Genomic DNA, 25,643 nt, shown 5'->3' with positions numbered 1-25,643 from the left:
TTAATGCAGGATCAGAGGGTCCGGCGTCCATCTAACAACTGTTTTGCACTGCTGCGGCACCGGAAAGTAACAGCGTGTAGCCGGAAGCAGAAGGCTCACGCCTACTTAAAGCGAACCTGTTACCGGGATTTTGTGTATAGAGCTGAGGACATGGGTTGCTAGATGGCCGCTAGCACATCCGCAATACCCAGTCCCTATAGCTCTGTGTGCTTTTATTGTGTATAAAAACCGATTTGACACATATGCAAATTACCCTGAGATGTGTTCTGTACATGAGATGAGTCAGGGACAGGACTCATCTCAGGTTAATTTGCATATGTGACAAATCGGTTTTTATACACAATAAAAGCACACAGAGCTATGGGGACTGGGTATTGCGGATGTGTTAGTGGCCATCTAGCAGCCCATGTCCTCAGCTCTATACCCAAAATCCTGGTGACAGGTTCCCTTGGATATAGAGCTGAGGACATGGGTTGCTAGATGGCCGCTAGCACATCTGCAATATCCAGTCCCCATAGCTCTGCGTGCTTTTATTGTGGAAAAAAAAACTATTTGATACATATGCAAATTAACCTGAGATGAGTCCTGTCCCTGACTCATCTCATGTACAGGACTCATCTCAGGGTAATTTGCATATGTATCAAATAGGTTTTTTCCACAATAAAAGCACACAAAGCTATGGGGACTGGGTATTGTGGATGTGCTAGCGGCCATCTAGCAACCCATGTCCTCAGCTCTACACACAAAATCCTGGTGACAGGTTCCCTTTAAGCTCAGCTCCCATTCACTTGAATAGAAACTGAGCTGCAGTACTCTGGCATGGCCACTACACACTGTGTGGAGCTGTCTTCCTCCAGCTACGTACACTAGATAGTTTACAGCGCCACAGCAGCCTGAAACACTGATCCGTGGTGGTGCTGCGTGTCGGACCCCAACAATTTGATATTGGTGACCTATCTGGAGGATAGGTTGTCAATGTCTATAGCCCAGAGAACCCCTTTAAGCCCCCCCCCCCCACTGACCAGTGAAGAGGCCACAGCAATGAGTTAGTACTGCGGCTTGTTCTAAGGCAATGACATCATGTCCATCGGTCACATGGCCTCTGGGCAGCACAGTCCCATTGAAGTGAATGGGACTGAGCTGCAATACCAAGCACAGCCACTACCCAATGGAGCTGTGATTAATATAGTATGAAGAGGCAGCAGTGCTTGTGCCAGGTGTCTGACGTCCACCGACCAGGTATTGATAACCTATCTTGAAAATCCATTTCTGGGAAACCCCTTTAAAATGACCAGACATCTGGGGGTATAGTATGGATTGGCCAAGCACTGTAATCATTTTATAACAAGTAGAAGACCTGGTCGGTGCACGTGAAAGGAATGCGTTCCTGGTCTTTTTAGAAAAGAGATGATCCTGGAAGTCGCTTTCTTCAATATGCTTGTATTATCACGACATCAGTTGTTACATAGGACGCGTTTCGGCCCATCCAGAGCCTTCTTCAACTATAGCTAACAAAGCCTCTGGACAGGCCGAAACACGTCCTATGTAGCAACTGAGTCATTTTATAAACTTGGTTTGAAGATTTCATGGTATGTATTTCTCCATGTATAGATGATATATAGGTACAGAGAATGGTTGAAAAGAAGGCTGTTCAGCAGCATGTACACACTACATTTCAATCCTCTAGAAAGCAGGACCATTCTACACTTGGGGCGTTAGAGTTAGAGTTAGCATGTGCCAGCACCTGGAGTGAAGAACATTTCTCTATATAGTTTCATTGTCAGACCATCAAAGGACAGAAAAGATCATGCAAGGTCACAGGGTAATGAAGTGGTGGAGGTTTTTGGGCACTGGCGGTCACTGTCAAACTGTTTCTTCTGTTGGTACCAGTACTTTACACCGTAACACAAGGTCCTCCATGTCGATGGATGTCTGACGTCCAGCGCCCCATAGCTTTGTCATTGCACTGGGATCACTTTGAGTGAAATATTTGCCTGACACCTTCACCGTTTCATGGCTGGTTACAGTCTAATACATTTTAATTGCTTTACGTCTATGATGTGCTGACAACCTCTGCTCCCAGTAGGATGAATGCTCAAAATCATTTTTTCCTTAACAACGAACACATTTTATGTTGATGAAACATAGCAAGTACAGTTTAATTACTTGATTGCCAATCATCTGAAAACTGGTAATTACCCTGAGGTTTGGAGGACAGTTTTTTTGATTACAAGCACTTCAGTTCATTCACCTGGGCATAAGTGCCTATCTCTGTACTTCCAACTACCAATTTCATGTTCAGCTTATTTTCTCCAAGTGCGTCAAAGTTAATTTCTTACTGACGGGGAACGAAACATCCTCACAATGTGCCATATGGTCAAGAAGGCTTAAAGGGACACCAGATACATGATTACCAATTTTAAAAACCTTTTTATGAGCATGAAAGGAATTTAGAAGGGTGTGAACAAAGTAATAGCATCTTGTCTTCTTTAGACGTGGCAGCTTATGAAGAACATTGTTCTTCTGCTGTGTACAGATGGTGCACACTACAGGAGAAGGATCGAGATATGGGGGATTGTTCCACATGGATCATCTGATCAGAGCAGTTGGGACATTCCCTTTAAAAGCTTTGTCCTATGAACATTTATGACGTATCTATAGGATAGGTCAGGGATGGGCAAACTGCGGCTCTCCAGCTGTTGTAAAACTACAACTCCCAGTATGCCCAGTCTGCCTACAGATTTGTAGTTTTACAACAGCTGGAGAGACGCAGTTTGCCCATCACTGGGATAGGTGATAGGTGATACCTGTAGGATTGCTGAGGGTCTGACTGCTGGAACCTCCACAGATGCCAAGACAGGGTTCCCCATTTTGAAGTAAGTTCATCACTATGGGACTGACCGAGCACTGCACTGGCGGAGCACTGTCTGCCTTAGTCCCGTAAGTGAATGGAGTAGAGGACCAAAATGTGAACACTGCTGTGTTCTAATGGAGAACACTTTTAAGATCTCTGGGGCCCGGCAATGCTACCTTTATCACCTATCCTGAACTACACTGGACTTCAAGCAATCAGCTATTCTTGCTGGTGGAAGTGTCAGCCATTCATATAGTTTCCTTGCAGGGGAAAAGTAGAAAAAGGGTTTATTCACACATCCGCAATTTTCTTCCAGATCCGATCCGGATTTTGCAGACCCATTCATTTTCAATGCTATGTGCTGTCCGGATCCGCAATTCCGTTCCCGAAAAAAAAAATAGAACATGTCCTATTCTTGTCCGCAACTGCAGACAAGAAAAGGCATTTTCTATTATAGTGCCGGCGATGTGCGGTCCGCAAAATTGCCGGTGTCCGTGTTTTGCGGATCCGCAAAACGCTTACAGACGTGTGAGTGGACCCTTAAAGATGGATTCCAGTTTTAATGATTACATTTACTTATGTAGAGAATAGGATGTTGAGCAATATTTTATGTCTATTTAAAACTGTGCTTATATCCATACAGTAGCTCTCCCTAAAGACAAATAAAATGATATGGCCCATTTTAGGTATGTGAGCAGAATTTTGAATACATCTATATTAGACAATTGTATGGTTTACCACTGGTACAAAGGAAAACTGGCTTAGTTGCCCATAGCAACCAATCAGATTCCATGCTTCTTTTTCCAAAGGAGCTGTGAAAAATGAAAGGTCGGATCCTGTATTAGTGCATTTTAAACATCAGTTATGCACATTTGGCCTCCGTTTCAGCCATTCCCGTCCGAGATCTGTTATTTTAGAGGGAAAACTCCTGCATGTGGGATTTTTTTTTCTGTCTAAAAATAAGCAGTATGTGAAAGCAGTATCCCTTTAAATTGGAGGAAGCCGTACATATTCTATTGGGTTTTGTATATGCTCTATACAGTTTAGTCTGTACCATGGATTAAGAATAAATGGTTTGTTAGCTATTTAACCAGTTCCAGCAGACGTGATTTTAGTGGTCCCAGTTGGCAGCTCTGCCTTTTAAGGTCACGACTATCCCATTGTATCAGTGCTGTGTGTTTAGCGAAGGGTTTATATGTGAATTCCAATGGCTTCTGTTGTCCGTTTCTGGAATCTGTTAGATTTTTCAGACATAGCAATGAGACAAGCGCTTCACGTCTCTGGTTTTTACTGGGGTGATCTCCTCTACCTATACCTCCGCTGAGTCCTTACCGATAAGAATCACATTAACACGCCTAATAATACGTTTTATCTAACCACTGCCAAGTACTGCGGCTCTGCTTGGAAGAGTTTGGGCAAGGACTTCCTTCCTAAAGCAATCTCACAATTATTTTCTTCTAAGAAGTGAATATACAATAGCACCTGGAGGAAACAGGATCCATTCCCAGCCTTGCTGCACTGTGTGCTATTTTATCATGGTTTTCAGGGAAATTAATCAGGGGAGTGTTGGTCATTTGGATTTATCCAGTAGCATATTGACTTTCTCATGAAGCTTTAACTTAAAAGAACCCTTAAAGGAGATTTTAATATCGATGGCCTGTTTTCAGGATAGGTCATCAATACCAGATCGCCGGCAGTCTGACTTGTGGCACCCTAGCCAGACCCAGGTATAAGTGGGTCTGTTCTAGCTTTGGCTTTTTGCAATTCTGCAGATCAGACGAAATGAATGGGTCCACATCCGCACTTCCGTTTCATGGCCCCGCTAAAAATATAGAACATGTCTTGTTCTTGTCCTTATTTGAGGACGTTCCAATCTGCAAAATGCAGAACATACACGGCCGGTATCCACAAAAACGGATACAGTCGTATGAATGAGCCCTAAGCTTTCAGATATCCAATGCATCCATCTTAGCCCATACAATAATTGACATGGTCAGTGGGCCATGTGTCTTAGATACATGTTGCCAGGCAGATCAGACTGTGCTTTTTGTTAAGGTAAACCATTAGTGACTATGTAATGAAGGAATTGTTGGCACCTGCTCGTCTGTTATTCAATTACTGCAGGAATGATTACTTTCCTACTGTTTCTTTAGCTAATTAAGTATTATCTGAATTGTTTATGAGGGTGTAATTACATTATTGATTACAATCTTCGACAAAAATGTTCTCATTTATTTTGTTCCACAGGAAATGACCTATTTCTGGTCGCAGTACATGAACTGGGTCATGCATTGGGACTGGAACACTCCAATGACCCCACTGCAATAATGGCTCCTTTTTACCAGTACATGGAAACTGACAACTTCAAGCTACCTACTGATGACTTACAGGGAATTCAAAAAATATACGGTAAGACTGGATTCTACATATTTTCTTTATATTGCAGTTACATTGTAGAAACAAGTTCACTCGGCAATTGAGCATCTCCAGAAGTCCCATTGAGAATAAAAAGAGCGGCGGTGTGGATGCTTGACCAACCTCTCCATTCAACAGGAAAATGGGACCACCTTTCTCAAGATCGGTGTGGGTCTCAGCAGTTGGACCTCACCAAGAACTAAACATCAAGTAGGGCCATGGGGAAGACACATGCAAATATGACTTGTGTAGTTGTTGCTGGAAGTTCCTCAGTATGTCTCATTTGGCTAGAAGTAGCTAATATTAAACTTTTTCAAATCAAAATAAAAAGAGTGGTGGCGCGGATGCTCGACCTACTTCCCCATTCATCAGGAAAATGGGACCACCATTCTCAAGATCGGTGTGGGTCTCAGCAGTTGGACCTCACCAATTAGATAAATATCCCCTATCCTCTGAATTGGGGGTAAGTTTTAACTGTACGTCAAGTTCGGCCAGGGCCAGGTCGAGGGGAAGACACATGCAGATATGACTTGTGTATTTGTTGCTGGAAGTTCCTCAATATGTCTCATTTGCCTAGAAGTAGCTAATATAAAACTTTCCAAATCAGATCTTCAGAGATCTGCTCATGTTTTATGACAAAATCTATATGGTGGGAATGCAGACTTGAATAAAAAGCTCATACATAGGTAGTTTACATAAATATATGATATATTTGGAGGTGGGATGGATACCACATTGCTCCCTTACTCCTAGACTCTTTTGGTCTATGTGGTTGAGCACAACATACAGGAACGCTTGTGCCCAGAGAAAGCAACTGCGCCATATGAGATTGTCTTCCGATATCAGGCAAATTAACCCATGCCCCAGGACTACAGAGGAGCACCACGACTCTGCCAGAGGAGTGCCGACTGTTTTCCCCTTTTAGGACTACATTTTAGGTATCACTGGTCTAGACTGTAGATGCCAATGTTGCTAAGAGATAATAGTTGTAGTTCACATAAAAACAACAGGTGTAGCAGAGAATTTTAATTTGGCAAAGTTCATTGAAATATTACATTATTACAGGTAAACCTAATAAAATTTGGGCACAAAGTAAGCCAACCATTAGGTGGTATGAAGTTATACAAAAGTGTCAAAAAATTTACCATATTTATCATCCAGCCTGAGCCAATGTGATGTATTTGGTACATTTTTAGACTGTCTGGTCTAAGTTTACACTCTCTAAATATTAGACTGGATTAGTAAATCCGCCCTTGTGTTCTTTCAGTTTCCCTCAAGCAAGGTGTTACTTGCATACTAGAGGAGAATAATCTTCCTTCTGTCCACAAAGTTGTTTGTAGAAGACACCTACTTCAAGCGGTAGACCTGGTAACTTCATGTCCCATGAAACTTTCCTCAGTTATCTTTATGGTCAGAGCACATCATGCAGAAACTACAAAAAAAGGCCAGAAAATCATTTGAAATTTTGAACTAGACTCTGTAGGCCCACAGATACAGACCTAATGCAGAAACGCCACAGGAGAGGCTGTAGACTGCGCTTGTGCAGCAGCATGCATGTCACAGGCAGTTATACAAATTGCAGCCACTGCTGCATTAAATATACATAATTACTTGGCAATAGACTTAAAACAGTTTTACAGAAGTTTAATATTAATGATCGATTCTTAATATGTGATTGGTGGGGGCTCCTAGCACCCCAGATGATCAGCTGTTGGACATCACATTCATTAGTTACATAGCATTCGTGCATCTCAGTCCCATTCAAATGACTCAGGCATTGACTAAAGTAGACAAACACGAATCTCTGCTGAAAGAAGCATCTTGAAGGATATTGCTTCTCCTTGTAGAGAGTGCCACAGCTAGATAATCTTATACGCCAGGCAAAGTTCCCTGGGGAAAAAAAGATATGCATATTAGCTCTCTTCTCTATAAAGCCACCAGGTGGAGGTAGGTACCCTATAGCGAATTTGCAGTCCTTTAACAGGTCTTGCAACATGACTATGTTTATTAGCCAAACCAAGAGCCTTCTCATCCAGGGGGCACATCTGCAGGAAACATTTGAAGTTATTGCCCCTTGTTAGTACAGAGCAGGGTGATTGGATGGCATAGGTCTAGGGGTACTGTTTCTCCTTCTAGTGAGCACCAGAGCTACCAGTAAGGTATCCTGTACCCCAGCAAGTGCTCCCTGGGAAAAAGTACTGCTGATTAGCTATTTAATTGTAAAGCCAGTAAAATTGTCGACCATTGGCTAAAGAGTAGCTATCTCCTACAGGTAGAGACATCTTTCTTTCTCTTGGAAGAAAGCTAATCAGCATAAACTAAAGATACCAAAGGCACTTGTTTACCACCTCTGGGACCTCTGGGACATGCTGCTATTCCCAGAATGGGACCCAAAAGTATATGAAGAGAAAGCTGTGCAGTCCAGTAGAAGTGAATGAAGAGTAGTCCATGCATGTTCACTTCAGGCCCCTCTTCTTTAGATAGTAGCTGGTCCTAGAGGTGGGACCCACACCAGTCTGACATTTATGGCATATCCTGTCAAAATGCCATAAATGTCCCAGGTGAGACGACCCCTTTAACATGTTCTGCTATAAAAAATTTCAAACAAAGGTAACAAAAGTATATAAAGGCCGTTCCACCCAAAACCTACAATAAATATAACCATAACTAAGTAAATCACAGGTTAGACTATCAGATTTTAAAGAGATATTCCGTTTATTTGGCGCATGATTTAATAGCGCATTGGGAGGTTTTACGTGGGACTGATGATAAAGGTATAGCAGTACCCTAAAGGACACTTTACACAAGCCGACACAGCAGGCAATTATCGAAAACAAACTGTTTGTTCCAGATAATTACCTGCTCGTTACAGGAGGTGAAAGGAGCATTTACGTGCAGCATTAACCAATGCTATATGGAGAGAACGGATCTCTGCTGCAATTGCACGTCTCCATAAAGAATCGTTTTGTCCGGCCTGCAAATCACTGTCTAGCAGCATGATCTGCTGGCCAGAAATGATGATTTAGTTGACCGCCCCAGCGATGCTTTCACCTGAGTGATCAGCAGCACCATTAAGGTGGTATTCCACTGCCCGATCTTTGGGCAGTGCAAAAGCCGTTGGAGGATTATCATCTTTCTTCCCACGTTTGCACTGGCCTGATTACACAAAGAGATGTGCTGCCGATAATCGGGCATGTTTCATAATGATGAAAGATGCCCATCAGCAAATGCTCGTTCATTGGCTCCTCTGTTGTTTGACTATATGGGTTAATTATCAGGAACGAGCGTTCATATTCCCAATAATTGCACGCAATCGTACAGTCTAATAGGGTGTTTAGACAGGGCGATTATCAGGAAGGAACATTCCCTGGAACACTCCTTCCCGATAATTCCCCCGATTGTTGGTCTTTAGAGAGTTAGTACAATGCAGCTTTAAAGAGTTACAGTAGATTACAAATTCACCTCTGCTTCATCTATACATCCTTTACTATGTCTGTGTGGGTTTCCTCCAGACGTTGAAAGAACAGACTTGTTTGTTTGGCTTGTGTGTAGGTGTCTGAGGTAGCAGAAGTTCTTTCTATTTGGAGTCTTGTCTGTTCATATCAACTGGTACACACAGTCCTAGATTTATGGTGATTTTGTGCACTTTTTATTTCCCAGTAAAAGGTTTAACGTTTCCAGCAGACTGTGTATCTTGAGTGTCAGTAAGCCAATTGGACTCTCAGCCTAAGAATAATTTCTCAAGTGCTGATGAATTACGGTCTGTTACACAACAGTGTTACACTGTATTATGTGAGACACGCCGCCCCCGTGCTAACGATGCACTTCCTAGAACTGGACCACTGAGGGTCATTGATACGTTGTGCGTTGACCGTTTTCCAGGTGTAACACTACCCGTGCTCCAGAGCTGAAATACCGTCCCTTGGGACGCAGCTGGATGCGCTTTCAGATTGGCTCTGACCATGGGTGTGCTGGGGAATTTACTTTGCTGAAAACACCTCGCCTCTTATTAATATGCCCTATTATCATAATTGACTTTGCTTTTTTATAAAACTCTGCATTCTTTCACATCCAGTTCTTGATGAGCCAGTCGATTTTCATGTGCTTCACATTCAGGGGAATAATTTTTAAAAGGTTGGCAATGGCATCTCTACTCGTGGAGAAAAAAAGTGTCTGCTGTCATCCCTTTCTGCTGACAGGTCACTTAGGACTAAGAATATACTACTGTTTCCAAGACCTGGAGATGGTGCACTGATATCACTATCAGTGATTGGATTATTGGCAAGGACGGAGCTGATCCTGATATTTCTAACGTGTATGAAATATTAGGAATATAACTGCCTTCCATAGTAGAGGCAACATTTGGATAATATGATTGTTTTTTATTGGGGGAGGGGGATGCTTACTAAGGGGTATAACTGTAGGGGGTGCAGAGAGTGTGGGCACACCAGGGCCCAGGTATGAGGGGGTCCATAAGTTCTCTTTTTCCCATATGTGGAGACCTGTACTATAAATTAAAGGCGCTCACTAGGTTTTTATTATTGATGACCTATCCTCAGGATAGGTAATCAATATCAGATCAGCGGGGGTCCGACACCTGGCACCCCTGCCGATCAGCTGTATGAAGGGAAGTGTGCACTTGCAGTCTCCCTTCTCTCTTCCTGCTTGCTGCTGCTATGTCTATGGCAAAGCAGCGGTGGGCAGGAAGAGAGGCCGCACTTGCGCACTGTGCACGCCTTCCCTTCATACAGCTGATAGGCGCCGGGTGTTGGACCCCCACCGATCTGATATTGATTACTTATCCTGAGGATAGGTCTTCAATATTAAAAGCCCAGAGAACCCCTTTAAGCAGGATAGGTTGGGGCCCTGTTAAAATAGGTTCACACCTCTGTTTAATTAATCCAGCAGGATGTATTCGCAGAGTTCACAAGATCTAGCCTAGCAGGATACTGCTGATGTATAATGGGATCTGCCTTGGATCAGGCCTCTTTCCGGCATAAGTGCCAGTTTTTGGCTTGACAAAAAAAAATTGCATACAACGGGATTTTTTCAACTGAAAGCCATCATTTCGCTAGTAAGCATCTTTATCCCCCCCAGATCCCATTATAGTCAATGGGGCCCAATGGTGAACAGCAGTATCCAGCTAGGTGGGATACAGTAAATAGCCTGCCGGATCCCTTTAGCGTAAAGGTGAACCTACCCTTTAAATGGTTTTCCGATAGGTCATCAGTATCTTAGGGGTGGGGTTCCGACACTTGCGCTATGAGTGCCACTTCCGCTCAAAGCTTACTAAGCACAGCGCCGTACATTGTATAGCGGCTATGCTTGGTATCACACTCAGCCCCATTCACTTCTATGGGGCTGAGCTGCGCCTAGGCCATGTGACCGACGAACTTGTTGGTCACATGGCCTTGGCGAAAGCTGAGAAAAGGCCACAAGCCACAACGCTCACAGGAGATCTGGTGCTTTCTCTAACAGCTAATCGTCAGGGGTCCCAGGTGTCGGACCTCCACCGATCAGATACTGATGACCTATCCTATCAGTATTAAAATTTTGGAGAAATCCTTTAATGATTATGCATTCGGGCCCAGAAGCTACAGGTTACTCTCTTGTTCCACTAATGTCTGAGCAGATCCATCAGCTGGTAGGTATAGATACTTACCTGATCAAAATGATCACAGGCATTCTCTGAAATACATAATAGGCAACTGCCACACAACTCCCTTCCACCCATGTTGATGAATCTCCCCATTCTATACCGTGTGACAAGGCTTGCAATACTTGGGGAGCCCAGAAAATATTCTGCTCCAGGGCCCAAGTGCCGAAACAATAAGACAAATCTAGGGACCAGCTGTTCCAGTTACATTAGGTGCTCTTCGGGAACTATTTCTAGACTACTGAGGTAGATGTGAAAGGGACATGTTCTTCACTGCTTCATACCTACCAGCCAGATGTATTTTGAAGAGATTTTCAAAGTGCATCTTTTCTTAAAGGGGTATTCCAGTCAAAGATATGTGTCACCTATCCAATGGATAGGTATAAAATCAGTAGAGCAGCACGGCCCCTATTGATTGTTCTTTTTTATAAACAGTTTTTTTTTTTCAGTAATGAACATCAATATACAAAATGCAATTTACAGACATAATTAAAATACATATCCCCCCTTGATCTCCACAAATACCCTAAACTAAACCAAATTGAAAGCCTATGAACGCTGGTGTGGGGAAAAGAGGGGTTGGGATGAAAGAGTAGATCAACATCCAGTATTACAGACTGAATTTACCCAAGGAGACCAGTTTTTCTGGGAAAGACTGCTTTTCTTAATACCCCATTATCTATCGATACAATTTGCAACCCCCTATTGATTGTTATAATGGGGGAGCTCAGTGGTTCCCTCAGCCGCACTACCTAGTGATCAGTTGGGTCTCAGCGGTTAGACCCTCACCTATTTAACACATAACTTCCACTCCTAATAGTCCACAGAACAATGGTAACAGGCATTTAATGAAGCAATTGTCAGCAGGCTTGAGAGAAATCATCTCTTCTGTATGGGGACAAGCATTCCCTACTGCGATCGATTGTCCCCATAGAGTATTATTACTTCTGGGTAGGAGATCCCCGTTTCCACAGGACAGTCTGCTGCCTAGAAATGATGATTATGGTGCCAGCCAAAAGATATGATCACCCGAGTGAGTCTGCTCTTTTGTCGGGTGATTGGTGGTACCTTTACCTTGGCCAATTATCTGGAACCAGTGCTTCTACAAATGTTCATCCCCCGATAATTGACCGGATGATCTTCTAGAGTTCAAAGGACCTTTAGACTAATCATTTTTTCGTTCAGAAGTCAGTACTAAAACCTTTCACTCATTATTCACTTCTTATTGAATCACTAAAATGTTCAAATGAAATGTGATATATTCTACTATGCAGTCATTATGGTTTCTGCGTTCATTTTTAGGTCCACCTGAAAAGATCCCTACACCAACAAAACCTCTTCCTACAGTGCCACCACATCGGCCAAACCCACCAGCAGATCCTCGCAAGAATGACAGACAACCTCGACCTCCCAGACCTCCAAATGGGGGAGACAGGGCCACCTATCCAGGAGTTAAGCCTAACATCTGTGATGGCAACTTCAACACCCTGGCTATATTACGCAGGGAGATGTTTGTCTTCAAGGTAAGATTAAGAAATATTGACCTTCAGGCCTTGATGCCTTGTGCTGCTGAGAATTGACAGGTTCATAATTAGTGCTGACATGTTCTTGGATCCTACTTTGACCCTTCAACTACTGCATATGTGTTCACCATTTAAGGGTCTGTCCAGTCTTATGTCATTAATGCTTAGTGTCCCTGTACTTGAGCAAAAAGTACTTTTGATATGTCATAGTGATAAATCAAAGGTTTTACGTGTTGGGGGTCCAAATATTGAGAACCCATCGATCGTTAGAATGGCGCTATAGAAGGGCTTACTTAGGGTGCTCTTTTTATTCGATGCAGGAGATGGACTGGAGATGGTCACGAAGACTTTCTACTGAGCCCGTCTTCAGCATCAAAGAACCCGCGTGCAGACACCTGCTGTGGTTTCTAAGCACTTACTTTGTGGCAGAAATAGGACATGTCCGTGGGTTAAAAAATACGCTGAATAAATAAACGGACATTTGAAAGGCAATGAGGACTCCCCATTAAAATAATGGCACGTGAATTTGCCACAAAGAAAAGGGGCCTAAATCCACATGAAAAAAATGCCATGCGAACAAGCCCTAAGTTATTTTAATGGGTGTAGGTAATGGATAGCTCCATTTACTGGGAGCATGCATGGATCTTAAAAATTGTGCAGAACTGAAAGGGTTGTCATCATCTGATCTCAATTTGAATCGAGCAGAAGGTGGCATGCTGTTGGGCCCTATCAGCAACTACAATCTCTGGTATAATATACAACATCTAAAAATACCCATAAAATTGTGATTCAATTATGAATGGTTTCAGAGTAATAGCAAGGTGCAGCTGTAGGACGTTAATAGGACTAAAAGAATAACCGTCCAAATAAAATATAACAGGAATGTACGTCTACTGAAATATGTCCATCACGTGATAAAGATCGGATGTGCATTCACGATTCACTACATACAATGGCCGTACGCGTTGTGCTGGAACTACGGTGTCAGCATCAATTATGACTAGATGGCGATAAACCATTTGTATTGTTGTCAGTCACCCTCACGGTGCTAAATAGTTAGTGCTAGAACTGAAATCGATATGAGACATTTGATTGCTAGATGAACAGAAAGACGTCAGTGCACATTGACTATGACCGCGCGGTCTTGCATTAAATAGAAAGGAGCATCCGTGATAGTGCTAAGTATGGTAACAATAAATACTGTGCAAGTTAAGATTAAAGGGGTTGTCTCACTTCAGTAAATAGCATTGACAACGCACTTTATTGTGTTTGTCCATATCATACTGTTCATATCCAGGGGTTATGACCACCACGGCAGAGCAGATACGAGGTGGCCAGGACGAGAGCTGCTGCGCATGCGTGCCTTTGCCATCAGAGACAAGAGAAAATAGTCGGCACTCACTCTGTTTGCGCGTTGCACGGGATAGGATTAAATCCACGTATATTCAAAGAAGAATCCCAGCAGTCGTGTCTTCAATCAATAGGATATTTATTTCAACAAAGAAATGTCCACAATCCTGGACGAATGACCTAGTTTATATAAGGGAATATACTCCTCCCCTTTTGACAACCTCACCTACTCCCATTATCTACACAGGTGATGGGAGGGGTGTATAATTAACAAAGAAAATACGCCCATCATTAACACCACAAGTGGGTCTGTGTCTCAGATTATGCTTCACAATCACATATATGCAAAAAATAATTCAAAATCATGTATACATTTATATATATGTTTGCCATACATTGCCAGGTATATAAGATCCCTCACCGAATATTAGATGTCTGAAAAAAATAAAAACATAAGTATAATGTTAGCTTATTAGATGTGCATAATCTCATAATCCCTTTTAAGGCCTCTGGGATGTAAGGTATCCAAAGTATGGATCCAATACGCCTCTCTGCGCAATAACAGCTTCTTCAGATCGCCTCCTCTCCTAGGTCTTTTGACCTGTTCCAATACTTGAAACCTCAACTGAGAAATCCCATGTTTGCACTGTTCAAAATGAAATGGGATAGGTAACAATACATTTTTTGTGCGGATGGTAGATTTATGTTTCCCAATGCGATCCCTAATCGTTTGTGTAGTCTCTCCAATATATAATAGGCCGCAAGGACACTTTATCAAATATATAACATTGGTAGATTCACATGTGAAAAAACCTTCAATAGAGAAGGGGCGCCCACTATGGGGATGAAAAAATGTAGAACCTCTGATTATATGGGAACATTGGGAACAGTGCAAACATGGGAACGTGCCCTTACGTTGTGTCGCTAATACCGATTGTTTCGGGGTCTTCTTAGTGCTTCCAATATCTGAATGTACCAATTTATCCCTGTAACTAGAATTCTTCTTGTTACATATCAAAGGTGTATTTTTAAATTCTTCAATAATAGGATAAGCCTTCTGCAACAGAGGCCAATGTTTCCGGATGATATTATCCAATCTCTGGTTAAAGGGATGAAATTTATGTACTAATGCTACCCTAGATGAGACATCTCTAGATAATTTATCAGATTCAGTGAGTTTTATTTGTGTTTGACTCAGGATAGAACGGGGATAACCCCTCTGTTCAAATCGCTGAGTCATCTCGTTGATCCTGACAAGTTGCATGTCAGGGTCAGATACAATGCTGCTGCACTCGCTGATACTGAGATTTAGGGATAGCTCTTTTCAATGCTGGTGGATGAGAGCTTGTGAAGTGGAGAATGCTGTTCCTATCCGTATCCTTCCTAAATAAATCTGTAAATAACCTGCCATATTGATCCTTTATCACCATCGTATCCAGAAAGCTAACTTTTTCACTATCCTGAACCAATGTAAATTTTAAACCCTCGTATGCATGGTTAAGGTGGTCAAGGAAGGTCAAAAGGGTCTCATGTGGCCCCGCCCATATGCAAAAAATGTCGTCAATAAATCTTTTCCAGATAAGGACATTATTTGAATACCATACGGTGTTATATACTTTTAATTCCTCAAATTGTGACACATAGGGCGGGGCCACATTCGACCCCATCGCGGTTCCCCGCCTTTGTAGGTAAAAGTCATCTTCAAACATAAAATAGTTTTTATATAATACTAATTTCAATAGCTGCAACAAAAATTCCTGTTCATCATTGGTGTAATGACTCCCACCTAATAATGATCTCACTGCTTCAACACCAGTAGCATGGTCTATAGAGGTGTACAGACTTACCACGTCTATAGTTACTAAGAGACTGTCAGGTGGAACTGTTTCCAGATCGGCTATTGTGTTGAGAAAATGCTGTGTATCAGATAAAAAAGATCTTGTATCTTTAATCAAAGGAGTCAAAGCCCTTTCCAACACAATAGCCAAAGGTGATAATATAGAGCCAACAGAAGCCACAATTGGTCGCCCTGGGACTTTTTCCTATAGTGTGCAAGCACGGCCACTGCTGCTGGATTGCAGGATGTTCCTAACCCCTGGAAATAAGCAGTGTATAATATGATAGTAAAATGAAGCAAGCCAGTAAAGGAGGCAATATGAATCATTATTTGATGAAGTGAGACAACCCCTTTAGTGAGTTGTAAATTATCTGTGCCACTTACAATACCTCTCAGAAGTTCAAAGTGTGATCGCTGAAGCTGTGGTGCTACACCTTATGCTTGTCCTTCCCGTTGTAAAACAGGCCTACGTTCTCATAGACCAGGGCATGCACATAACCATTGTTCATGCCGGCTGAAGCTTGTAGTGCTGCTCGGGTTGTCTTAGTAGCATATAACCTTCCACAATAGTCTGTTGTGGATTGCACCTTTATAAGGTCATAATAATGGATGCTGTAAAGGATTGACGCATTTCGGGGGATCCTGTCCCCTTTATCAGTAGCAAGCACCATTGTCTGATAGGTGCGAGTTCCAGAGAGAACGGAGCAGGGAAAGGTGGTGGAGGGCGCAATGTGCATGCGCAGCCGCCCTCCATTTATTTCTATGGGGCTGCTGAAAATAACCTCTTTAAGAATGGTCCGCCTGGTCCCAGATGTGAAGACACACTTATCACTTTCTCTTATGTTTAAATGTGGATCTCATGCTAAGATAGTGTTAATACATTTTAACCATTTCAAGACTATTACTTTTAAAATTTGAAGTATTACTGTACTGTACTATATTAAATTTCCAATGCTTTGCACTTTTTTTTATTTTTATTTTTAATCTTTATTGTTTTTACACTTTAAAGGGGTTCTGTAGCTTTTCCTTACTGATCATCTATCAATTTGAGAAGGCAGCAGCGCCGCAGCATTCCCACAGGCCCAGTGACGCCAGGACTAGTATCACTGGCATGGGCACGGCTAAGCTCTATCAAATTAAATGGGGTTTAGCCCCGCCCAGGCCAATGATACTACTCGTGACTTCACTGCCTGCGGGAAACAGTAAGGCCCCTTCCACACGGGCGAGTTTTCCGCACGGGTGCAATGCGTGAGGTGAACACATTGCACCCGCACTGAATCCGGACCTATTCATTTCTATGGGGCTGTGCACATGAGCGTTCATTTTCACGCATCACTTGTGCGTTGCATGAAAATCGCAGCAAGCTCTATTTTGTGCGTTTCTTATGCAACGCAGGCCCCAGAGAAGTGAATGGGACTGCGTAAAAATCGCAAGCATCCGCAAGCAAGTGCGGATGCGGTGCGATTTTCACGCACGGTTGCTAGGAGACGATCGCGATGGAGACCCAATCGATATTATTTTCCCTTATAACATGGTTATAAGGGAAAATAATAGCATTCTGAATACAGAATGCATAGTACAATAGGGCTAGAGGGGTTAAAAAAATATAAAAAATAATTTAACTCACCTTAATCCACTTGTTCGCGCAGCCCGGCTTCTCTTCTGTCTTCTTTCTTCAGGACCTGGGTAAAAGACCTGTGATGATGTCACTGCACTCATCACATGGCCTATCACATGATCCACCACCATGGTAAAAGATCATGTGATGGACCATGTGATGAGCGCAGTGACGTCACCACAGGTCCTTTACCCAGGTCCTGAAGAAAGAAGACAGAAGAGAAGCCGGAGTGGAGTAAGGCGAGTTAAATAATTTTTTTATTTTTTTAACCCCTCCAGCGCTATTGTACTATGCATTCTGTATTAAGAATGCTATTATTTTCCCTTATAACCATGTTATAAGGGAAAATAATACAATCTACAGAACACCTAACCCAAACCCGAACTTCTGTGAAGAAGTTCGGGTTTGGGTACCAAACATGCGCGATTTTTCTCACGTGCGTGCAAAACGCATTACAATGTTTTGCACTTGCGCAGAAAAATCGCTAATTTTCCCGCAACGCACCCGCATCTTATCCGGGCAAAAAACATGACGGCCGTGTGAAAGAGGCCTAAGAAGGCCACAACCCTACTGTCAGCGCCTCTGCATTCTCAAACAACTGATCGACGGGGGTTCAGGGTGTCGCACCTCCGCCCAGGTTCTTACTGATGATCATTCCAGAGGATGGATCATCAGTAAGAAAAAGCTACAGCACCCCTTTAAGTTTCCTGACAGAAAGCATAGGTTCACCTTTTCTCACCTTTTATCAGTTTAAATTTTTTTGATAGATGTTATCTATGTGAGATGTATGTTTTTCTCAATATCTGACATGAAATCGGAATAAACCTTTTCCTGTTTTTTGTCAATTAGGATTACAATAATAATAATTATTTGCCAAATGCCAGAATAATGAGAGAGAGAATGTTTTAAAGGCATTTGTATTACTTTCTGCAATGTCAAAAGTTTACATACACTAAGATTACTATGCCTTTAACTTCTTAACGCAAAATGCTGTGCATGTATGGCGGGCGATGCTGTGCCAGAACACATTCTGCCGTACATGCACGGCGGGCTGATCGGGCGGGTGCAGGATCTGTGCCCGCCTGTTCACAGCAGGGGCCCGGCAGTCTCTGATAGACGGGCCCCGCTGTATTCGCCGACATCGCTGTTTACAGCGATGCCGGCGGATTAACCCCTTCTATGCCGCGGTCAGCGCTGAGTGGTTTGCGGCGGGTGAAGGAGTGCATTGGGTCCCTGCGCTGCTGTGGCGGGCACCTGATGTGTGACAAGGCAGCCCGATGCCGTGCAGAGGCTTCCCAATGCCTTGCACGGCATCGGGACCTGCCTTCTACGGGGGGCTGCATCTCCTAGGCAACCTGTTAGTGTATTACTCTGTATAATACACTAACAGGCAATGCATTGTATTGTAAAGCATTGCAGAGGGGATCAGACCCCCAAAAGTTGAAGTCCCAGAGTGGGACAGAAATAAAGTTTAAACAAAAAAAAGTAAAAAGAAGTGTTTTCAATAAAAAAATTAAAATTAAGTTTCAAGTTAAAAAAAAAAGCCCCTTTCCCCTGATTTTATAAGAAAAAAAAGATAAAACGCACATATTAGGTATCGCCATGTCCGTAACGACTGGCTCTATAAATATATCGCATGATCCACCCTGTCCAATAGACACCAAAAAAAAAAAAAACATTTTTGTCACCTTACACATCACCTTTCATATCCATTTGCCATTCATTCTTGTGGAACACCTAAGGGGTTAACAAAGTTTGTAAAATCTGTTTTGAATACCTTGAGGGGTGTAGTTTCTAAAATTGGATCACTTTTTGGGAGTTTTTACTTTAGGGGTGCATCAGGGTGACTTTAATTGGGACATGGTGTAAAAAAAACAGTCCATCAAAATCTGCCTTCTAAAAACGCGCACCTTTCCTTCTGCGCCCTGCCGTGTGGCCATACAGCAGTTTACAACCACATATGGAGTGTTTCTGTAAACTACAGAATCAGGGCAATAAATATTGAGTTTTGTTTGACTGTTAACCTTTGCTTTGTTAGCGGAAAAAAAATGATTAAAATGGAAAATCTGCCCAAAAAGTGAAGTTCTGAAATTTCATCTTCATTTTCCGTTAATTCTTGTGGAACACTTAAAGGGTAAACAATGTTTGTAAAATCAGTTTTGAATACTTTGAGGGGTGTAGTTTCTAAAATGGGGACATTTTTGGGTGGTTTCTATTGTGTAAGCCTCACAAATTGACTTCAGACCTGAACTGGTCCTTAAAAAGTGGGTTTTTGAAATTTTCAGAAACATTTCAAGATTGCTTCTAAACTTCTAAGCCTTTTAACGTCCCCAAAAAATAAAATGGCATTTACAAAATGATCCAAACATGAAGTTGACATATGGTAAATGTAGAGCAAAAACTATTATATGAGGTATCACTATCTGTTTTAAAAGCAGAGAAATAGAAATTTGGAAAGTTGAGAATTTTTCCCAATTTTTGGTAAATTTGGTATTTTTTTATAAATAAAAATGAAATATTTTGATTTAAATTTACTACTTTCATGAAGTACAATATGTGACGAGAAAACAGTGTCTGAATTGCTTGGATAAGTAAAAGTGTTTTAAAGTTATCACCACATAAAGTGACACATTTCAGATTTGCAAAAATGTGTCTGGTCCTTAAGCTGAAAAATGACCAGGTCCTTAAGGGGTTAAACATTTCTGGACTGCTCATATAATGATGTCATGTGTATGGAAGCTTCTTTTAGGTTTGTTGGCAACATCTGAGTTAATTAGAGACACACCTGTGGATGTATTTAAATGCACACATGAAACACACTGCTTCAAGGGAAAGTCTAAAGAAAGTCTAAAGAAATCAGCCAAGATATCGGGAAGAGAATTGTGCAGTTGCACAAGTCTGGCTCAAATTTGGGTGCAATTTCAAGATACCTGAAGGTGCCTCATTCATCTGTACAAACAATTATACGCAAGTACAAACAAGATGGGAATGTCCAGCCATCATACCGCTCAGGAAGGAGACAGGTTCTCTGTCCCAGAGATGAACGTGCTTTGGTCCGACATGTGCATATCAACCCAAGAACAAAAGCAAAAGACCTTGTGAAGATGATGGCGGAAGCTGGTAAGATTGTGTCAATATCTACAGTAAAAAGAGTATTGTATCAACAAAGGCTGTAAGGCCACTCTGCCAGGGAGAAGCCATTACTCCAAAAGAAGCATAAAAAAGCCAGATTAATGTTTGCAAATGCACACAGGAACAAAGACCTACATTTTTGGAGACATGTCCTGTGGTCTGACGAAACTAAAATTGAACTTTTTTTATCATAATGACCATCGTTATGTTTGGAGGAAAAGGGAGAAGCTTGGAAGCTTAGGAGCACCATTCCAACTGTGAGACACAGGGGTGGCAGCATCATTTTGTGGGCTTGTTTTGCTGCAGGAGGGACTGGTGAACTTCACAAAATAGATGGCATCATGAGGAAAGAAGATTATGTGGAAATACTGAAGCAACATCTCAAGAAATCAGCCAAGAAGTTAAAGCTTGGGGCGGAAATGGGTCTTCCAAATGGACAATGACCCGAAGCATACTGCCAAACTGGTTACAAAGTGGCTTAAGGATAACAAAGTCAATGTTTTGGAGTGGCCATCACAAAGCCCTGGTCTCAATCCTATTGAAAATTTATAGGCAAAGCTAAAAAGGCAGGTGCGAGCAAGGCGACCAACAAACATGGCTCAGTTACACCAGTTTTGTCAGGAGGAATGGGCCTAAATTCCGACCAACTATTGTGAGTAGCTTGTGGAAGGATATCCAAAACGTTTGACCCAAGTCATACAGTTTAAGGGCAATGGTACCAAATATTAATGAAATGTATGTAAACTTTTGACTTTGCAGAAAGTAATACAAATGCCTTAAAACATTCTCTCATTATTCTTGCATTTGGTAAATAATAATAATTATGGTAATCCCAATTGACCAAAAAAAGGAAAGGTTTATTCTGATCTCATGTCAGAAATTGAGAAAAACATGCATATATGTCTTTTTATATAGTGTATGTAAACTTCTGGTTTCAACTGTTTGTCATTTATTCCTATCTTATCCTGTTTTAATCATATTACTTACCAAACACTAATACATTTTAGCATCACACGTACTGTGCTCACATATTAGTTACCTGCAACTGCCACTAGAGGGAGTCTGCTGAAGACACATTTGTGTTTTTGCTCCTAAACTCCCCCTAGTGGTGGCTGCAAATAGACAGAATTTTATATTCTGTCTTCCCTGGTTCATTATTTCAGTGAACAGAGGAGACTTTTCTATAAGATAAGCAATTTCACTGCACCAAGGCTACCTGGATATCACACGATACCCCTGCAAACCTCACAGTCTCTGCAGTGTCACAACAGGATTTATTGAAGGAGGTTTCACCCTGGTACATATCTGGCCTCTACACCAGTATTCCATTTTACAAACCCATTTAACTCCTCTAATATTTCATAGCAGTTCAGGATTTGAGGTAATATCCCTCTATTAATTTATTGCTGCACAGAGGCATCACCAATATCTCGCGATGTGGATAGGAGACACTGCATTTTGCAAATCAATATTCAATTACTTATGTCTGCAATATTTTACATTAATTAGGAATATTGATGTGGAGCCCTGGCTCTGTGCATTAAAGTTTCACTACTAAATTTGCAATATAGTAAAGCTTTACTTAGAATACCATTTCATTTTCATAGTGGCTTTTTATGTTCCTAGATACTGAATGTGTCCTATTTTATAAATAATAAAACGTAGACATATTTAAATTCACACTTTGTGGTTTAAAATGAGCTCTCCCGGCATACACATTAAAAGCCTATCTGCTTTATGGGCAGCTTTTAAGGGACCATCTGTATTTTAAAGGAATAGTTAAAGGAAAGATAGATAGCTCCAAGTCGTTGTCACTTGCAAAGCGTGGCCTCCATGGTTTGCTTTATCTAGCACATCCTGCAGATAATCAGACTTAGATCTGGGGAACTTGAAGTCTACACCTCAAATGATTTGTCATTTTTCTCAAGCCATCCCTGTATCAATAGGGACAACTATTGCCATGTAGTGGTGTACTGTACTTGTTGTTAAGTTGATACATGTCAAAGTAGCATCCACATGAGTGGCAAGATCCAAGGTTTCACAATACTGCCCAGTGCCTTTCACACCAGAATACTGCCCAGTGCCTTTCACACCAGAATACTGCCCAGTGTCCGCGGTCTCTTCTAATTAACCATAACATTGAAAGAGGCAGAATAGAGAAAGTAGATGCTGGCCCCTCGTTTCATGTGTGAGGTGACACAGCAGGATAGGTAGGTCCCCATATACGACTTGACACAATGTCCCCGAGTGCAGCTGTGAGCCGCGTGTTGTGCACTCCACCCCCTGTTGAGGGTGAGTGCTAAAGGAGGGCCTGCTGCAGCAGCAATCTGATAAAGGCTTCTGCAAGTCAGTGTGCTGAAGGGAAGTGGCACAATAGTGCCAAAAGCTACCCATCCCCTGGCTAGGGGGGTGCCACAGACCAGGCCTGCAACATACTAACCTTGCGTGGGATTTGAGCAGCAGCCACAGAGATACCTGCAGCACTGATGTCCAGAGACTCACACCATGACAGGTGAGAATTGGATGCCCTGTGAAAAAAGGCAGCTGGAGAAGTGTTAGTGCCTTTGGGCCAAAGAGCAGCCACTCCCTTGGTCAGTGCATTAGCCCCTGGAAACCTCTGAATCGGAGGGACGGGTTGAGTATGGTGACTCCGCAGCCATGCCCAGGAGATTTAGTGTGATGGCAGTAAGTAGACTGGAGACCCCAAGCTGGACACCTGGGGCCTAGTGTCCTCACATTGCCGCCATAGCAGGGAGATTTCGCTTGGAACTACTTTTGTAATTTAGCATGCCTTAACCTTTGTTCCCCGTGTAGATAAGCAGGTTATGTTGCAAGCAGTCGTTAAAAGAAATTTAGTAGAGTAGCGGACATCCCTGTGCAAGTGCCCCATCTACCCTTCCTACAATATGTCCGTGATCTAAGCCCTGTGGCATATGAGGAGCACTCAGAGGACATTTCTCTGGCAGCATCTATGTCATTTTAAAGAGCAATTCCACCAGGTTGTGGGGAGTCACAGTTTGTTTAGCGGCTGACAGCGAAATGCCATTCTCTCAGCATGAACTGTCAGGTGCCAAGACCCTGATGCAAAAGGCACATACAGTTGTCACTTTTGCCTAAATGTCAGCGGCAGTAATAGAATAAAATCAACACTGAAATTCTAGTTTACTAAGTTACTACTAGTTTTACATTGGAGACATAAAAGTACAGTATTTTTATGTTGCAGCCTAATACAATGTGCTATATAAGAAATTGATCAAAATTGATTCAAATAACCCATGAAACAAAAAAAGCAAAAAAAAAGTTAAGTAAAATATAATCCATATTGTTTCCTTGATTAACACTTTGCTCCTCACTACATCCATGGTGCTTGGTTGACTGACTATTTTAAAATTAACCATAAAATATGATGCTTTTTTCAGTAGCCAAGACCAGAGGAAATCACTGTGAAGGCTGCTTATTCAGTTGATGTCTGATTGCTAAATGGGAAAAATCTATCACGATGGAATTACGTAGCGGGACGCTATAACATTTTATACCACCCATAAATAGCTTGTTCTACATTCAAATGTCACTGCAATTGCTCTGACACATTTGTATATTTACTGCCCATAGTATTTATAGTCTTCCATTCTGGTCAGAGAACTCTGGAAGATTAGTTTATGCAGTAAAGTACCCTTATATCCAAAAAAGGCAGTACTACAGCATTCATGGAATTTAAAGGGATTGACCCATGACAAATATTATACAGCTTTCAAACCAGCACCTTTTGGAATTGCATGTAATTAAAAATGTATTATAGCTGCTGAGTTATTCAATGAAATCTATCAGTATAGCGCTACCAGCTTTTTGTTTATTTTCTTATTTCTTTGTCCAGCTCACTGAGGTGGCCGCACATGCTCAGTTTCATCCTTCTGTTGCCTCCTGAGTTGTAGTAGAGAGATCACGCCCCCTTAGCTTCAGCAGAACAGACACTTCCCGTGAGGAGAGGACAACCTCTTTAACCACTTCCCGACGACTGCCCATCCTCTATAATAAAATCCCTCTGTGCCTGTGATGTGTCCGTGCCGATGTTAAATGCGCATGCGCGGCGCGCCGTCCAATAGAATCGCAGCGTACCACACAGCCATCCCACATCAGTGCGCCGCCGGCCAATAAAAATACGGCGCACCTCAGGCCCACAGCAACAGCATGGTAACATCAAAGCCGCCACACACGCCGCAGGTACCGCCCACAATTGTGCCGGCTGCCCGGACCGACCACATCAGCATGCCGGCAGCCAATAAAAACACGGCGCACCTCAGACCACATGGATATTTATGTCAGCTATTTGTCCCTACAATATGCGCTAGAATTGTTTGGCGCGCAGAGCAATCACTCTGGCCAATAAATGCCGTCTGCGCCATCCATGGAACAGGGTGTGATGTTTGCTCTGTGCGCCGGCCAATTCTAGCGCCTGTTATTGTAACGGCGATAATGATAGTGGGCACGGAGGCGTATGCCAGAGGCCCCACCATGGTGTCATTGAGCATAATGGGAGTGGTAGTGCTTTTATTCCCCCCTTTTTCCCTTGATTTGTGTTCTTTTTTTAGCTGCTATGTGACAGTATTCTGAGGTGATTAATTAAATGATTCTGATTGGTTCCTGATTACTTACCTGTTGCTGAGGCACCTGATTTCTGCCACCATTTGATTGGAGAATGGAGTTCCAAAGGCGGGAAAAGTATTTATAGATGGTTTCGGCAGGTCTTGAGCTTGTCCGTCGCGGAGCCTGGAAGAAGAAGACGTCGTCCCACCCGCCCTCCCTTAAAGAAGTCGTGGTGCTGAGTTAGAGGGGGGTTAGTCACCCAGCTTTGCTGGGGGAACAATTGTGGACTTAATGAATATTTAATGATTATTTATTGGTTAATTAATTATTCATGGTTTTTATACTGCTGTACAGCCTCTCTGGGGGGCGTATTTTCCATGTAACTGGGGCTACAATGTCAGCCCCAGTTACAAGAGAAATCAATAGTGAAAAAAAAAAGTGAAGTTAAATGTCCCCTAGAAGTCTTGTATGACCTTAGTGTAAAATAAAAAATAAATAAAATAAATTGTTTTATAAAAAAAAAAAAATAATAATGTTTTACATGTAAGCAAAAATAGAAAAAATAAAATAAAATATACATATTTGGTATTGCCGCGTTCGTAACGGCCAGCTATATAAATATATCACATGATTCACCCCGTCCGATAAACACCATAAAAAGAAACTGTGTCAAA

General features: G+C 42.2%; 1 protein-coding gene across 1 annotated transcript in view; it reads left to right on the top strand.

Annotated features, from left to right (window-relative positions):
• The window catches only part of MMP16 (matrix metallopeptidase 16), a 203,704-nt gene that overhangs the window by 157,561 nt on the left and 20,500 nt on the right, over positions 1 to 25,643 (top strand). Inside the window, exons 5-6 of the mRNA XM_044294185.1 lie at positions 5,102 to 5,263; positions 12,228 to 12,448. Coding sequence (XP_044150120.1) covers positions 5,102 to 5,263; positions 12,228 to 12,448 — 383 coding nt within the window. The remainder of the gene's footprint in view (positions 1 to 5,101; positions 5,264 to 12,227; positions 12,449 to 25,643) is intronic.

The sequence above is a fragment of the Bufo gargarizans genome, chromosome 5 (genome assembly GCF_014858855.1).
Source record: "Bufo gargarizans isolate SCDJY-AF-19 chromosome 5, ASM1485885v1, whole genome shotgun sequence".
NCBI lineage: Eukaryota > Metazoa > Chordata > Amphibia > Anura > Bufonidae > Bufo > Bufo gargarizans.
Note: the sequence above shows the minus strand (reverse complement) of the source record. Positions and strands in the feature narration are given on the sequence as shown.